This window comes from Equus asinus, chromosome 30 (genome assembly GCF_041296235.1).
Source record: "Equus asinus isolate D_3611 breed Donkey chromosome 30, EquAss-T2T_v2, whole genome shotgun sequence".
NCBI lineage: Eukaryota > Metazoa > Chordata > Mammalia > Perissodactyla > Equidae > Equus > Equus asinus.
In genome coordinates this window covers 19,090,712-19,108,549 of record NC_091819.1, presented here as the reverse complement: position 1 = coordinate 19,108,549, position 17,838 = coordinate 19,090,712, and the positions used below count along the sequence as shown (strand labels likewise).

Genomic DNA, 17,838 nt, shown 5'->3' with positions numbered 1-17,838 from the left:
GGCCAGTTAAGACCACTCAGCTATCAACCAGGCCTGTGTGAATGACTGACAGGTGACCCTTTGACATCAGGGGGCTGAAAACTCCACCCTCAGATCATACTAATGCCATCATTTTGTGAACGTGTGTCCTCTGAAGAGCCATGAAGTTTGACTACTACTATCAATTACCCCACTTCTCCTTACCTCCAATCATCGATTCCCACTTCAGACCACCCTGCCCCTCTACCCAGACATATTCCTAATCTCCATTTTCAGGGAGATGGTTTTGAGATTTGTTCTCCCATCTCCTCGCTTGGCTTCCTTGTGAATAAACTCTTTCTCTGCTGCAAATTTATCATCTTGATGATTGGTATACCATGCGGTGGGCAAAATGAGCCTGGTTTGGCCACAAAATTAGTCTCCATTCCCAGCACCTTGTGAGGTAAAAGTGTTGTTAGCTATAGGCATAAGTACATTTTGGAAATGATGAAATCGAAAAATTATACTAACTGTAAAATCAACCATTAAAATAGAGAATCACATCTTTCCTTTTAAATTTCTGAGGAGAAATGAGGGAGAGAGATCAACAGAAGTACACAAAATTTAGTGCCCTCGAGTAGTCTTTTCTGTGGAGAATGTGGAGCTCAAGTTTTGTGTTGTGCTGAGATGTGTTGCTCTTCACTCTCTTCCCCCATGGCACATGGCACCATCAGTCACCATTTCTTCTGGGGAAGCTGGGTTTACTCCAAGCCCCTTCTCCCTCCAGCTCATTCCAGGAAGAGGTGAGATCATTATCTATCCCAACAGCTGAAGCAACACTGACCTCTGGACTCTGAACACAATTCCTGGATTCACAGGAATGGGAAGAGGGTTGGAACCCTGGGGTTGGAAGAGAAAAGAACAAGACAGATATAATCTGTTTGGGCCCAAATATTTACAGTGGAAACAATGTTCAAGGACAGATCTTTCCTGAGCACTGAAGGGCCCTGAAGTGTGTTACCAGCTGGACAAAGGGGATTCACTCCCCTCTGGGGACTCTCCCTTCTCTGGTACAAGACACCCTCCATCCACGTGGACAATTCTGGTGGGGTCTTGAATTGTAGCATCCTGGCCCATGTACCTAGCTGGACCTGATAACGACTCTCTCCTTGACCAAGCTTTAGTCTGGCTCCTCTGGGCCCTCGTCTTGACTTGGACTCTACCTTGCCCTGTCCTTGCCACACCTGCATAATCCAGTTTGGCAAGAATCCTGCTAAGTCATTTCAGAGAGAATCCATACCCTGATAACTGATTGCTGACGAAGTTTTTCATCCCCTACCTTTGACATGGAAGACCTTGACCTGCCTTCAGCAAGAATCTGTTAAGTCAGCTTAGCAAGCATCCTCCTACCCTTGATGTCTCCTCTTACTAATTTTTCTATCCACTTGACCCCCTCACTCTGCTCCTGGGCTATAAATCTCCACTTGTCTTAGCTGTATTCAGAGTTGAGCCCTATTGTAACACCTCTATTACAATAGTCTTTTCTTTTAATTGGCATATAAATTGTATTAGTTTAAGGTGTGCCACATAATGATTTGATATATGAATATATTCTGAAATGATTAACACAATAAATTAACATCCATCACTTCACGCAGTTACAATTTTTTTCTTGTGGTGAGAATTTTTAAGATCTAATCTCTTAGCAACTTTTAAATACACAACACAGTATTGTTACCTCTTGTCACCCTGCTGTACATTACATCCCCAGATTTTATTCATCTTACAACCAGGGGTTTTTACTTACTAACCACCTTCACCTGTTTTGCCCACTTCTCACGCCCCTGCCTTTAGCAACCACCAATCTGTTCTCTATATCTATGAATTTGGATTTTTTAGATCATAGATATAAATGAGATCATATGGTATTTATCTTTCTCTGTCTGACTCATTTCGCTTAGCGTAATGCCCTCAAGGTCCATCTGTGTTGTTACAAATGGTCAAATTTCCTTCTTTTTTATGGCTGAGTAATAGTCTGTTGTATACATATACCGCATTTTTCTTTTCATTCATCCATGGACACACAGATTGTTTCCCTATCTTGGCCATTGTAAATAATGCTGCTTTGAACATGGGGGTGCAGATATCTCTTTGAGTTAGGCTTTTTATTTCCTTTGGATAAATACCCAGAAGTAGAATTGCTGGATCATACGGTAGTTCTATTTTTAATTTTTGAGTAACCTCCATGCTGTTTTCCATAGTGGCTGCACCAATTTATATTCCCACCAACAGTGCATGAAGGTTCACTTTTCTCCACATCCTGGCCAACATTTGTTATCGCTTGTCTTTTTGCTAATAGCCATTCTAACAGATGTGAGGTTAGATTGTGGCTTTAATTTGCGTTTCCCTGATGATTAGTGATGCTGAGCACCATTTCATGTACCTGTTGACCATTTGTATGTCTTCTTTGGAAAATGTCTATTTAGTTCCTCTGCCCATTTTTAAATCAGATTTTTTTCTTTTGCTATTGAGTTGTGGGAGTTCTTTATATATTTTGCATACTAACCCCTTATCAGACATATGATATGCAAATATTTTCTCCCATTCAGTAGTTTGGCTTTTCATTTTGTTGATAGTTTCCTTTGCTGTGCAGAAGCTTTTTAGTTTGATGTAGTCCCACTTATTTATTTTTGCTTTTGTTGCCTTTGTTTTTGGTGTCAAATCCAAAAAAATCATCACCAAGACTGATGTCAGGGAACTTATCACTTATGTTTTCTTCTAGAAGTTTTATGATTTCAGGTTTTGTGTTCAAGTTCCTAATGCATTTTGCGTTGGCTTTTGTGAATGGTGTGAGATAGGGGTCCAGCTTTATTCTTTTGCATGTGGCTTTCCAGTTTTTCCAACATTGTTTTTTGAAAAGACTGCCATTTCCCCATTGTATATTCTTGTCTCCTTTGTTGTAAATTAATTCACTATATTTGCATGGGTTTATTTCTGGGTTTTCTACTATGTTCCATTGATCTATGAGTCTGTTTTTATGCCAATACTGTATTGTTTTGATTACTATAGCTTTGTAATATATTTTAAAATCAGGAAGTGTGATGCTTCCAGCTTTGTTCTTCTGTCTCAAAGTTGTTTTGGCTATTTTGGGTCTTTCGTGGTTCCATACAAAGTTTAGAATGTTTTTCTATCTCTGCGAAAAATGCCATTGGAATTTTGATAGAGATTGTATCGAATCTGTAGACTGCCTTGGGAGTTGGACATTTTAATAATGTTAATTCTTACAATCCATGAGCACAGGCTATCTTTCCATTTATTTGTATTTTCTTCAATTTCTTTCATCAAAGTCGTATAGTTTTTAGTGTACAGATCTTTCACTTCCATGGTTAAATTTATTCTTAGGTATTTTATTCTTTTTGATGCAATTGTAAATGGGATTTTCTTAATTTCTCTTTCTAATATTTCATTGTTAGTGTATAGAAATGCAATTTATTTTTGTATATCGATTTTGTATCCTGCACCTTTACTGAATTCATCTATGAGTTCTAACAGACTTTTGGTGGAGTCTTTAGGGTTTTCTATAAATAACATCATGTTATCTGCAAACAGAGACCGTTTTACCTCTTCCTTTCAATTTGGATGTCTTTTATTTCTTTTTTTTAGCCTAATTGCTCTGGCTAGGATTTCCAACACTATGCTGTATAAAAGTGGCAGGAGTGGGCATCCTTGTCTTGTTCCTGGTATCAGAGGAGCAGTGGCCTTGAATAAACTCTTCGTTACTGTTTTAATAAGTGTCAGGATAACATTTTCTGGCACATCAAACAGGAACCTAAGGATCCTAGACCGCCTTGACCCTAATGGCTGACCTTGTTTGAAAAAGGACCTGATTTGGAAATCACAAGTGACTGAAGTCGGTGCCTGCAGGGCGGATCACACTGCTTCCTCCCCTAAGAAGCCTCGGACCTTTCCTCAGCACCAACCTTCCTAGTCAAGACCCTGAGGAATGCCCCTCCATCTCTGAGGCTTCCTGCCAGGAGGAGCCGACGGAATTCTGAGACTGGTAGAGGGCGCTCTCCGCTGCCCATTGCCCGGGCGACCGCCCACTCCTCGCAGGCCTCCAGGGCCTGGTCTCATCCATGAGCTCTCAGATTCTCACGCGCAGCAAGCTCCCTCGGCCCTGCGTGGCAGGCAGGAAAGGTGGCGGAAGGCAGCTGGGCGCTCCGCACGAGCCACGCTGTGCCCCCTGCCACCCGCTATCCCCAAGAAGGGGATCTGCTCGCTGCCTGATTTCTAATTTCGAGATCACGCTCTGTCCTGCAAAATTTGTACTTTTGTCTATTTTAGGTTAAACAGCACACAAATACGTAAATAAACTAGTCACTTGCAGCGATCGTGGGGGTGGGTATCTCGCCTTGCAGCCGCAGGGGGCGGAAGTGGAGGAGGCAATGGGACAAAGATCGCGTTGAAGCTGAGCCGCCACCTCCCACCTCCACTGCCCCAGGGGCCTCCCCTCCGGAGACGTACGCGACGCCCTTTGACAGGCCCAGAAGGGGTCAGGAGCCGCCTTCCCTGTGGGCTCCGGGCCAAGGGGAGCGCGCGCCTCGGGCCTGGGTCGCCCGGAGCTCCCGCCTCGCCCGCGCTCGCTCGGTCATGGGCGCCGCCGGCTCCTCGGCTCTGGCCCGCCTCGGCCTCCCCGCGCCGCCCCGGTCCCGCTGGCTGGGGGTGGCCGCGCTGGGACTGGCCGCCGTGGCGCTGGGGGCCGTGGCCTGGCGCCGCGCGAGGCCCCGGCGGCGCGGGCGGCTGCAGCAGGTGGGCACCGTGGCGCAGCTCTGGATCTACCCGGTCAAGTCCTGCAGGGGGGTGCCGGTGAGCGCGGCCGAGTGCACGGCCATGGGGCTGCGCAGCGGCCACCTGCGGGACAGGTACAGCCGGGCCGGGCGCGGGCGCAGCGCGGGGTGGGCTGGGGACGCGCGAGGGAGCGGGGAGGTCTGGAGTCCGCTCACAACCCCTTCTTCCCCTTATAAAGAAACTGGGAGCTGGAGGGGGCAAGGAAAAGAGAGTAAAGGGCCGTCCCCTCCCGACAGCAGACCCCAGAGACGGGACTCTGCGTCCCCACCCGCTTTCGAGCGTCGGCTGTGTTTCCATCTCCCACGGGCTCTTTCGCTTCTCGCGCTCCGCATGAGGTGTGGTTTCGGTCCCCAGGTGTCTGCTAGTGCGCAAGCCGACTTCTGAAACTCCTTCCAGCCAAGGGCTCAGCTTTCCTGGGATTGGTCCCTGACACTTTGTTGTTAGTAATTGTCTCTTGAGAACTTGGGGAAGCTTGGAGCCGAGAAGCCCAGACCTCAAAGAGTGCCCCAAGGCGGAGCACAGAATTCTAATGACAGCGGTTGAAACTTAAGATTCTTGCAGCTTAGAAAGACCTATTGCATACATTCTTTTTCTTTATCCTCCCAAGCGCTCTTTTATGGATAAAGAAACTGAGGTTCAGAGCCACACAGCAGTGGAACCACGGCTCTTGTTTTCTTTCTCACACCGGTGGCTTGTAAATAGTGGGTTTATGAGCGCCCTGTCTGGGTGGTGGCGATCTGTGTGAATTCCTGGGGTTCAGCGAAGGCTGCAACGGCCCTGAGCAAGCGGCTTTTGTCCTCTTCTGGGTCTGACTTCAGGCCTGTCCTGGGCCTCACTGTAAGTCTGCTCTTCAAACTCCCTCCTCCCAGACCAGCCCTCACAGCTTCTGCAGGTAACACACAGACTGATGGGGCTGTACCTTTCCTCCTTCAGCTCCCCAGACAGAGGGCAACTCACGGCATAATTGAAAGGTGAGCTATGTGTCTTATGCTTCAGGAAGGAAGCCGGGAATCTTAGATATTCCATGGTTTGTATAGTGCCCTCTGAAAGATGGTAGAATTTATTGATTTTATGTGTTTTCATAGACCCCAGAGGCAAAAGCAGTTGTAATTTTACTAGATACACTATATATAGTATATAATTTACTAATTATACTATATATATACATATACTACTATAGATCATGTATTGAGCTCATATTACTATAGACAATAAGAAGAGCTGGCATTTGTACCAGACACTATGGTAAGTTCTTTATTTTTGTCATCACACTACCAGAGTGTGTATCAAGAGAAACCAACAAGGCTTTCAGTCCTGTGTAATAACCATCTCAACGTGACAAGTGCGAGGGAGCACAGAGAAAGGAGCATCAGAAACTGGGTTGATCAGGAAGGACTTCAGAGCTTGAACTGAAAATTTAAAAGTGATTATGAATTTTTAAGGCAAGTAAGTTGGGAGAAGAACATTCTAGAGAGTGTGAATAAGCTGGATAAAGACACTGGGCTGGGAGGGCATGTATGCTGGGGACAAGGCTGGGGCACTCTTAGGTATTTGCCAAAAGGAATTGAAAATAGGGACTTTAATAGATCGGTGTACCCCAGTGTTCACTGCAGCATTATTCACAATGGCCCAAAGAGGGAATCAATCCAAATGGCCATCAACGGATGAATGGGTAAACAATGTTTTATATAAACCCAATGGAATGAAATTCTGATACATGCTATGGTGTAGAGAAATCTTGAAAACGTTATGTTAAGTGAAATAAGCCAGATGCAAAAGGGCAAACATTATATGATTCCAATTATGAAATATCTAGAATGGACAGATTGATAGAGACAAAAAATGGATTAGAGGTTGCCAGGGGCTGAGGGGAGAGGGGGGATGGGGAGTTATTGCTTAATGGGTACAGAGTTTCTGTTTGGGGTGATGAAAGGTTTTTGGAAATAGACAGTCGTGATGGTTGCACAACATTTTGAATGTATAATGCCACTGAATTGTGCACTTAAAAATGGTTAAAATCACATTTTTTTTTTCATATTTACTGTCTGTTAATGGCCACTGGGGTTGTTTCCGCCTTTTGGCATTGTGAATAATACTGCTATTAACCTGAGTGTACAAGTATCTGTTTGAGTCCCTGCTTTCAATTCTTTTGAGTATAAAACTAAGAGATATTTTATGTTGTTTATATTTTACCGCAATAAAAAAATTAAAAAGAGAAAGAAAGGCTGGCATGTGTAAGGGCGCGGGGAGGTGAGAATGGCTGGGAGAGCAGCTGGTTTATGAAGAGCCTTGTCTGCCTTGCTGAAGAGTCAGGAAAGCAGGGACTGTGGAGGGATTTTGCAAGAGGAGGTGACACGATCAGATCTGTATCTGGGAAAGCTCAGGCTACCATTCTTACTAGGAAGAATTACTAGAAAAAGTACTCATGTACTGGTACCAAGGATTTGGGGCAGGGCAGAGCTCTGTCTGTGTCCAGGATGAAGGGCAGATAAAAGGGCAGTTTGGGAAGGGGCTTACGTTAACCTCACTTTTCTAGTGTGGCTGCACGACTCAGCCATAGTGACCTGCTGGAGGTGATGGCCTCAAGTGTCTGCCCTATTTTTTTCTTATTCTTATGTCTGTGGGTCCCCAAAGCACAAACTCACTTCTGTAATTGTAATCATTCGATCCAGTGTGAATTGAAATTACCAAAATGTCAATATGGTTAGCTTCCTCCGTAGCTGAGAGGTAACCTACACAAACCCATTGTTCTTTTTCTGGAAACGATTCTTTCTATTCCTCTTATTTATCCATTTATCTTTTTTTCTGGGAAGTACTTCTAGACCAGGAATACCGGGCCAGAAAAAATATCGTTGACATTAACAATAGAACTTTTAGCAAATTGCAGAATTCACAGCTCTGAATTTTGAAACATTAATTTTTTTTAAAGGTGGGGGTGGATTTGGCAAGACTTAAGAGGCATTGCATGCTGGTCAGCTGAACTCCGTGCTCTGCAAACAATTCAGCGACAGTCTTGTTTCAGTCAGCAGGAGCCCAATGCCCACTGTGTTGCTGCCACTGTGCTTCCTCCTGTCCTTACAGTCTTTCTGTGAAATAGTTTCTTGTCATCTGCTTGAGGCACGTTTAATGAAAGTGATCAGACTTTCTGGCAGTTGAAATGAAAATGTAATTAACGTCTTTGATTTCTGTGTCACCATGTAGCTCAAAATGTTCTGCCGATATTATATTGGATGCTTGAGTGGTTAGTAAATCCTTTGAAATTAACTGACCGACTCAGTCTTGCTGTGCTGCCGAGTTGATGTTGAAGACAGACACACACAAACACACAAAGTCACACACACCATGCTTATGGTGAGGAAATCAGAGATGACAGTGGTCTGGTGTTCCTGGAGAGACTGGCTGCCTGTCATGGTGGTCCATGCCTATCTTGTGTTTTGAAAATGGCAGGTTTTGGCTTGTGACCAGCGAGGACGGGAACATGGTTACCGCTCGACAGGAACCTCGCCTGGTCTTGATTTCCCTGACCTGTGAGGGTGACACCCTGACCCTCAGTGCACCCTACACGAAGGACCTGCTGCTGCCCATCAAGACACCCCCTACAAATGCAGTGCATAAGTGCAGGTAAGCCCTGGCCTGAGTGTTTATTCATGCAATTTCCAGAAAAAGCAAGCTATGGAGGGAATCTTGAGAAAGAGTATCAATAATTACCCATTGATGACAAATGTACCATATGTAGGGAGGGGCAAGTGCTCAACATCATGATGATCTAAAGGAGGAGCAAAGAAGCAGCTTCAGAAATGTGTGTGGATGTGGGGTCAAGAGACGTAAAAGTCTTATGTAGAAAACCGTGGGAACAAAAGCATATGGACATGTCAGCCAGAGACAACACCACCAAAGGATAAAGGACAACATTGGGGTAGGAGTGACTGAGGAGAGTGTCCTGGACAAGGTGAGATTAGATCTATGTGTTACTGTAGGACCTGCCTTATTTTGCCTGGGAAGACCTGGAACCTTCCACAACTGAATTAGGAAAAGAGTTGCAAATGGCTATGTGACCCGTGACATTTAGTCCTCATGACAGGAAGTCCAAAATAGAAAGGAACAGCTGCAACCAGATGAGTGATGGGACCTGTAGATGCCCAAGGCTCGTAGTGAAGGTGGAGATTCAGCCAAGAGGCTGCTCTGTACAGAGACTCCTTCCCCAGCATCAGAAAGCCTGCAAGAAAGCAGTTGTTCCAGGAAAACTAGCTTTGCTTCTAAGAAATCATGTGTAGAACTGATTTTTTATCCTATTTATGGGAAAATTAAAATTTGATTTAATTATACTCTTGTTACAGTTTCTGCATTTTGAATTGAAATACAATGCGAATGCCAAATGTATGCGTAGTCTATCATAGAAAATAACACCACATCAAAAAGTGTAGCTCTGAGTTAGCTGAAAAATGTCTAAAGACCCCAAAAAGGTCACGAAATACAATACCAGTATAATTTTTATAATATGTTAGAGTTTTAAACATAATCAGTTTTTATTTTAATTTGATAGTTTTTCTGATCATAAAAGTAATACCTGTTCGTAGTTGAAAAATTGGAAAATAACAAGAAAAAGGAGGAACACAAAAACTGCCTGAGATAACTATAAGTAACATTTTGACATATTTTCTTTCTGTCTCTATGGCTAATCCTTTAAAAATAAAATTAAAGGAATACAAAAATCAGAGTCTTGAATAACATTATATACTTAAGTTGATACGTTGAGTATTTTTTCGATTGTTAAAAAATCCTCAAAAGTATCATTTTTCATGTTGGCATAATATTTCATTCTGTGAGTGTCCTCTAATGCATTTTAACATGGCCTCATGATTAAATTTTTGGATTAAATCCAAAAGATTGGATTGTTTTCAATTTTTTTGAGGTGAGAAGAAGAATGTGATGAATTTTTGGCATAAACCTTTGTTCGTATCTCCTATTATTTTCTTAGAGAAAAAATTTTAGCAGTGGTTTTGGTAGAAACAAGAGTATGGACTTTTGATATATGTTGTTAAATTGTTCTGCAGAATGATTCTGCCAGCTACATACCTACAGGCATATCTGTCTAATTATACTCTGACCATTAGTTTCCAAAATATTTTGCCACTTTTATGGGAAAAAATGACAATTTCCTCTTGATTTAATTTGCATTATTGATTGTCTGAAGCAAACTTTTTAATAAGCCTATGGCAATTTTTATCTTATGTTTTTCCATAGCCTGGCTCCTGTTTGTCTGCCATGGTTAGAAATTCACCCATCCTTTCTTGTGGTTAGATTTTTTCATTTAATTGTTCATTTATTTGGAACAATGTATGAACTTTGTTTCATGGTTCCACACAGGCTTTTTGGTCCGTGCCCCAAAGACTGAATAAGAGCATGTTTGGAAATTGCAAAATGAGAGAGCTCAGATCTGCTGCTAAAGTCCCCACAGACTCTTCGGGTAAAGATGTCAAGGACCCTTTGGACTTGGGTTTCGTTTGGCAGCCCGGGCCATTCTCTTGTGAAAGAGATGTATCCTCAGCCCATGGTTTCCTAATGATTGCTGATGAGTTCTTGGAGCCCCAAAGTAACGTTCAAAAGGTCCTGGCACATCTGTTTTCATCACTGAGGTTGTTACTTGATTTTTGCGCAAACCGTGCCAGCCACTAATGGGATACAGAGAATCAGGAACTTTATATGAGTTACTCAGGAAAGCGGCTGCCAACCATACTATTTTATCTTTATCAAAAGTTTTAGGAACGTTCATGTTTTTTTGCTTGGATTCTTTGGAACAATGTGTCAGAGGAATGCTGGACCCAACGACACAACCAAGGCTGCTCAGAACATAGGAGAAATGTGGGAGGAGAAGGAAGAAGACAGAGAACAAAATTCTGCTCATTTAAAGGCCTCAAGTTCCAGGTGCTTATAAGCCTGAACCCCAAAACCTACACATAGAGGCTGAAAAGGAAATAAGTGTCAGGTCAAGAGGGAAGATGTTTCATATTTTTGTAATGACCTAAGAGATATGCAAATGCTTTAACTTAGTAAAGATAATTATTGTTGACTGAAGTCCTAAGCAGCCTTTCTCTCTGTCTCCTCTGCTGCTTGCCCTTACCCTCTCCTGTGAAAGCAGCTAAGGAAAAGCCCTGGGCTTTTCCCAGGACTGAGATGGATCCTTGATGACTGTAAGGATTTGACTCTGGAGAAAGGAGGCTGGCTGATTTTTTGCATGGGTACCAGCAAAAAGACGTCTAATAAGAACCTGACGTTCAAGACTGTCTGCATACGTAGATTTTGGTAATGCCGCCATTGCTCAGGATGCTTCAGAAATGAACATTTTAGACATCCCACTGCATACACACAGACACATACACAGGCTAACCCTCTCATGCACTACTCAGTTCTGGAAATCTTCACTCACTTATGGTGGATTTGATTTTTGGAGAAGGTAAAAAAAGTCATTTGGAGCTAAGTCTGGTGAATAAAGGGGTCAAGCTATGAAAGATGATTTTTTGGTTTAGAGAATGAGATTAGCTTTAAAAGTAGTAAGACTCACTTCCTTTGAGTGTTCTAGATTGGTTATAATTACTATTAGAATGATTGTATTGCTTCCCAAGGTGACTCCTTTGGAAGGTAATGCCCATTTGGATGTGTGAATTTTGGTATTTTTATTTCATTCATTTGTTCTTCATCTTGATCCAGAAAAGAGTAAGGCAGATAGATGCTCTTGGTGTTTGTTGACAAGACCAGCTCATTACTCTGCAGACATGGCATGTGTACTTCAGCCCTCTGACTCTTAGGAGGTTAATTTAGAAGGGGTGGGATGGAAGTGTGTGAAAATGCATCAAACCATATACTTATGACAGTGCACTTTCTATATGACTATTATACTTCAATAACAAGGTTTATTCATGCAAAAATTCATGAAAACTTTGAGCAGAACTAATGTCACAGCTTAATATAATAACCCTGGCACTGTTAATACGAATTTCTCATTTAATATAAAGAACAGTTAATAAAATTATATAGGATGCCAGCATGATGGATGAATAAGACATCCCTTGTTCATGTCCCTCCCCTTGAAAACAACAATTTGGCCTCCATCCATGGACAGAAGTGCCTTTGTGGGAGCTGTGGGATCTGGCATGATATACCAAGGGACCCGAGAGTCTTGCCTACCTGTGCCTTGGATAATATGCTTACAGACCTTGGTCCCGGCTGTGGACCCTGCAGTGGCCTGTGAACTGGCTCCAGCTTCTCTTGGCTAGAGTCTGGGGGCCCCTGGAAAATACTGTCTTAGACAATCACCCACAGATGCGAGAGCCCTTGTGGAAGTCCGGGTTTCTCTTGGAGAAGTTCCAGCACACTGGTGGAGCAAAAAATGATGTGTTTGGATGCCATGGAGAGGGTAAGAGGAGCAGTTTGACTTTACCCATGTCATCCCTCCCCCAAGGCAGCACAGCTTAGGGTGAAGAGAGATATTCTTGGCCCATGATTTCTCCTGTGGGGGAAAGTGAGCATCTGTGAGTGAACATCCAACTTCCTTAGCTGTTTGGATGTTGCCAAATAGACTCATTTCTCTCTCACCCCATCCAGAGTATTGCATCATGAGCTGCATGACTAGGGGGTAGGAAGAGGCTGGGAGCACTTTCAACAGGACTCTTGGAGGAGTCATGGGACATGGATCCTACTAACTGCATTACAGACTCTATCATGAAACCTGCCCATGAGCTGCTGGGGACACTTCACCCATGGATTCCCTCAACTGGCCCATGGGTGCCTCCAGCTCTCAGCATGCCTCACCCACACTGCCCCTGACCCCACCACCCTGGCCGGCTCCCTGTGTGTACTTCAGATGATAAGCTTTGGCAGACAGCTAGTGAGCATGCATGGAAAGGTGGCCACAATCTGTGGGCCAGGGAAAGACCACAAACTTGAGCCTTAGTGCCACTTTTGGGAGAAAAAAAGCAAGGCTGTCAGCACTTGACCTGGTGTGTTCCAGGACTGAGAAGGCATACAAGCTTAAGAATTCTGCCACAAGAGAGAGCAAGAAGCATGGAGCAGGAGTATCCATAGAAGGTCTGAGAAAGCCTCAGAGTTCCTAGTGCGGCTGATACAAGGTAGTTCTCTCCTGAAAGCAATTAGTAAAGACTGGAGAAGGTGACTGCTACCTCAAATGTGAAGACAGCAACACAAAACTCCAAGAAATATGAAATACTAATGAAACATGACATTGCCAAAGGATCATAATAATCTTCCAATAACCTATTCCAAGGACAAGGAGATGTGTGATTTAGCCAATAAAGAATTCAAAATAGCTTTTTAAAGGAAACACAGTGAGATACAAGACAAGATAAAAAGAAAATTCAATCAAATCAGGGAAACAACAAATGGACAAAATGAGAAGTTAAGCAAAAAGTAGAAATCATAAAATAAGAACCAAACTCAGCTGAAGAATAAAATGAATGAAAGTAGAAATCCAACAGAGTGCATCAACAACGGAATGGAACAAGCAAAAGAAAGAATTTATGAGATTGAAGACAGGTCTCTGAAATTATCCAGTCAGAGGAGAACAAAGAAAAAAGAATGAAAATGAGTGAATAAAGCCTATGCGATCTATGGGATACCATTAAAAGAAACAATTTTTGAATTATTGGAGTTCCATAAGAAGAGAAGTAGATGGTGGCAGAAAGCTTATTTGAAGAAACAATGGCTGAGAACTTCCCAGAACTGGGGAGAGATTTGCACATCCAAGTTCACGAAGCTTATATGTCAGCAAACAGACTCAACTTAAAGATGCATTATAATAAAACTGTCAAAAATCAAAGAAAAAGAGAGAATCTTAGAAGCTGCAAAGAAAAGAAGCTTGTAACTTACAAGAGCTATCACCAGATTTCTCAGCAGAAACCTTACAGGCTGAAAGAAAAAAATGCCAACTAAGAATACTCTATCCGGCAACATTATCCTTTAGAAATGAATGAGAGAGAGAGAATTTCCTAGATAAACAAAAGCTGAGGGAGTTCATCACCACTAAACCTTCCTTACAAGAAATGCTGAAAGGAGTTCTTCAAAGTGAAATGAAGGGACACTGATTAGTAAAATGAAGACATATGAAAATATACAACACTCTGGTAAAGGTAAGTGCACAATGAAATTCAGAATACTCTAATACTATGATATTGTGGTATGTATCACTTAACCAGTATAAAGGTTAGAGGACAAGAGTGTTAAAAATAACTATAGCTACAAATAACTTGTTAGAGAATACACAATATGAAAACAGGTAAATTGTGACAGCAAAAACATAAAAGAGAGTGGGGAGTAAAAGGGTAGAGTTTTTGTATGAGACTGAAGTTGTTATCAGCATAAAATAGACTGTTATAAGATGTTTTATGTAAGCCTTATGGTAGCCACAAAGCAAAAACTCACAGTAGGTACACAAAATATAAAGAGAAGGGAATCAAAGCACATCACTATGGAATGTTCACAAAGGAAGGCAGCAAGAGAGGAAGAAAGGAACAAGGGAATTATGAAATAGCCAGAAAATAATTAATAAGATGACATTAGTAAGTCCTTACCTATCAATGATCACTCTAAATGTAAATAGATTAAATTCTCCAATCAGAAGGCATAGAGTGGCTGGATGGATAAACAAAACCCAATTATATGCTGCCTACAATAGTATCACTTCAGCTTTAAGGACCCAAATAAGCTAAAAGTGAAGGGATGGAAAAAGGTGTTCCATGCAAGGGGAAACCAAAAGAGAGTAGGGGTTGCTATATTTAGTGAAAATATACTTTCAGCCAAAAATTGTAACAAGAGACAAAGAAGGTCATTACATAATGATAAAAGGGAAACTTCTTCAGGAATATATGACAATCATAAATACATATGCATATTGGAGCTCCTAAATGTATCAAGCAAATACTAACAGAAATAGACAATACAACAATAGGAGAGGACTTCAATATCCCACTTTTAACAATGGATAGATCATCCAGAGAGAAAATCAATAGGGAAGCATCGAACTCAAACCATAGTTTAGACCAAATAGACCTAACAGACATTTACACAATATTCTAGCCAAAGGCAACAGAATACACAATCTTCTCAAGTGCACAAGGAATATTCTCCAGGATAGATCATACGATAGGGCAGAACACAAGTCTTAGCAAATTGAAGAAAATTGAAATCATACCGAGTATCTTTTCTGACCCCAATGGTGTGAAACTAGAAATCAAAACAGAAGGAAAGTTGGAAAATTCACAGACATGTAGAAATTGAACAACATACTCCTGAACAACCAATGAGTCAAAGGGGGAATCAAAAGGGAAATAAAAGAAAATCAAAACAAGCGAAAATGGAAACACAACATACCAAAAACTATGGGATGCAGCAAAAGCAGTTTTAAGAGTGACGTCTATAGTGATAAATGCTTACATTAAGAAAAAAGAAAGATCTCAAATAAATAGCCTAACTTTACACCTCAAGGAACTAGAAGAACAAAGTGAGCCCAAAGTTAGCATAAAGGAAGGAAGTAACAAAGATCAGAGCAGAAATAAATGAAATAGAGACCAGAAAAGCAATAGGAAAGATCAAGAAGTCTAAGAGCTGGTCTTTTTGGAAAAGATAAAATTGACAAACCTTTAGCTAGACTAAGAAAAAGAGAGAGAAGACTCAGATATGAAAGAGGAGACATTACAACTGATACTACAGAAATACAAAGGATTGTAAGAGATTACTATGAACAATTGTGTGCCAACAAATAAGATAACCTGTAAGAAATGGATAAATTCTTAGAAACATACAACCTACCAAGACTGAATCATGAAGAAATAGAAAATCTAAACAGACCAGTAACAAGTAAGGAGATTGAATCAGTAATCAAAAATCTCCCAACAAAGTCTAAGAACAGATTTTACTGGTGAATTGTACCAAATATTTAAAGAAGAATTAACACCACTCCTTCTCAAATGCTTCCAAAAAGTAGAAGAGAAGGGAGCACTCTCAAACTCATTTTACAAGGTCAGCATTACTGTAATGCCAAAGCCAGATAAGGACACTACAAGAAAACAAAATTACAGGTAAATATCCTGGATGAATATAGATGCAAAAATACTCAACAAAATATTAGCAAACCGAATTCAACAGCACAGTTAAAGGATCATATAGTATAATCAAATGAGATTTATCCCTGGGATGTAAGGATGGTTCAACATAAGCAAATCAATCAATGTCATATAGCACATTAATAGAATGAAGGATAAAAATTGTATGATCATTTCAACATGCAGAAAAAGCATTTCACAAAATATAATATCTTTTCATGATAAAAACTCTCAACAAATTGCATATAGAAAGAACGTACCTCAATATAATAAGGCCATATTTGGCAAGCCCACAGCTAACATCATACTCAATGGTGAAAAGTAGAAAGCTTTTCCTCCATGATCAGAACAAGATAAGGGTGTCTACTCTTACTACTCCTATTCAACATATTGCTGGAAGTCCTAGCCAAAGCAATCAGGCAAGAAAAATAAATAAAAGTTATCCAAATCAGAAAGGAAGAAATAAAATATCTTTGTTTGTAGATAATGTGATCTTATATGTAGAAAATCCTAAAGACTCCATTAAAAACTGTTACAACTAGGAGCTGGCCTGGTAGCACAGTGGTTAAGTTCACATGCTCCGCTTCAGGAGCCCAAGGTTCGCCAGTTTTGATCCTGGGTGTGGACATGGCACCGCTTAGCAAGCCATGCTGTGGTAGGTGTCCCACATATAAAGTAGAGGAAGATGGGCATGGATGTTAGCTCAGGGCCAGTCTTCCTCAGCAAAAAGAGGAGGATTGGCAGCAGATGTTAGCGCAGGGCTAATCTTCCTCAACAAAACAAAGCAAAACAAAATAAAACAAAAACTGTTACAACTAATCAACAAATTCAATAAAGTTGCAGGGTATGAAATCAACATGGAGAAATCAATTGTGTTTCTAAAGACTAAAAACGAAATATCTGAAAAAGAAATAAAGAAAACAATCCCATTCACAATAGTATGAAAAACAGTCAAATACTTAGAAATAAATTTAACCAAGGAGGTGAAAGATCTGTACACTGAAAACTATAAGACATTGATGAAAGAAATTGAGGAAGTCACAAATAAATGGAGAAATATTCCATGTTAATAGATTAGAATAATTAATATTGTTAAAATGTCCATACTACACAATGCCGTCTGTAGATTCAGTGCAATCGCTATCAAAATACCTATGGCATTTTCCACAGAAATAGAAAAAACAATCCTAAAATTTGCATGGAACCACAAAAGACCCCGAGTAGCCAAAGCAGTCTCGAGAAAGAAGAACAAAGCTGAGTGCATCACGCTTCTTGATTTCAAACTATACTACAAAGCTATAATAATCAAAACAGTATGGTACTAGCATAAAAATAGACACATAGATCAGTGAAACAGAATCAAGAGCCCAGAAATAAACCCATGCATATATGGTCAACGAATATCTGACAAGAGAGCCAAAAATACTTAATGGAGAAAGGATAGTCCCTGCAATAAACGGTGTTGGGAAAACTGAGTATTCACATGCAAAAGAATGAAACTGGACTCCTATCTTATATCACTCACAAAAACTAACTTGATTGAAAACTTGAACATAAGACTTGAAACCAAAAAACTCCTAGAAGAAAACAGAGAAAAATCTCGTTGATATTGGCCTTGGCAGCAATTTTTTAGATTTGATGCCAAAACACAAGCAACACAAGCAAAAATAAATAAATGAGTCAACGTTGAACTGGAAAGCTTCTGCACAACACAAGAAACTGAACAAAATGAAAAGGTAATCTGTGCAATGGGAGAAAATATTTGCAGACCATTTATCTGATACAGGGTTAATATCCAAAATAAATAAGGAACTCATACAACTCAATAGCAGAAAAGCAACCATTCCAATTAAAAAGCAGGCAGAGGAAGTAAATAGACATTTTTCTGAAGAAGCCATACAAATGGTGAACAGGTACA

General features: G+C 41.1%; 1 protein-coding gene and 1 long non-coding RNA gene across 2 annotated transcripts in view; both read left to right on the top strand.

Annotated features, from left to right (window-relative positions):
- Nucleotides 1-4,445: 4,445 nt before the first annotated feature.
- Nucleotides 4,446-17,838, top strand: part of MTARC1 (mitochondrial amidoxime reducing component 1) — a 33,298-nt gene continuing 19,905 nt past the window's right edge. Inside the window, exons 1-2 of the mRNA XM_044762835.2 lie at nucleotides 4,446-4,880; nucleotides 8,254-8,427. Of these exons, the coding sequence (XP_044618770.1) occupies nucleotides 4,609-4,880; nucleotides 8,254-8,427 (446 nt within the window). The 5' untranslated portion in view covers nucleotides 4,446-4,608. The remainder of the gene's footprint in view (nucleotides 4,881-8,253; nucleotides 8,428-17,838) is intronic.
- Nucleotides 5,512-6,216, top strand: LOC139042582 (uncharacterized). The gene is made up of 3 exons (XR_011499482.1): nucleotides 5,512-5,643; nucleotides 5,740-5,777; nucleotides 6,085-6,216. It is a non-coding gene; the product is annotated as an uncharacterized lncRNA (long non-coding RNA).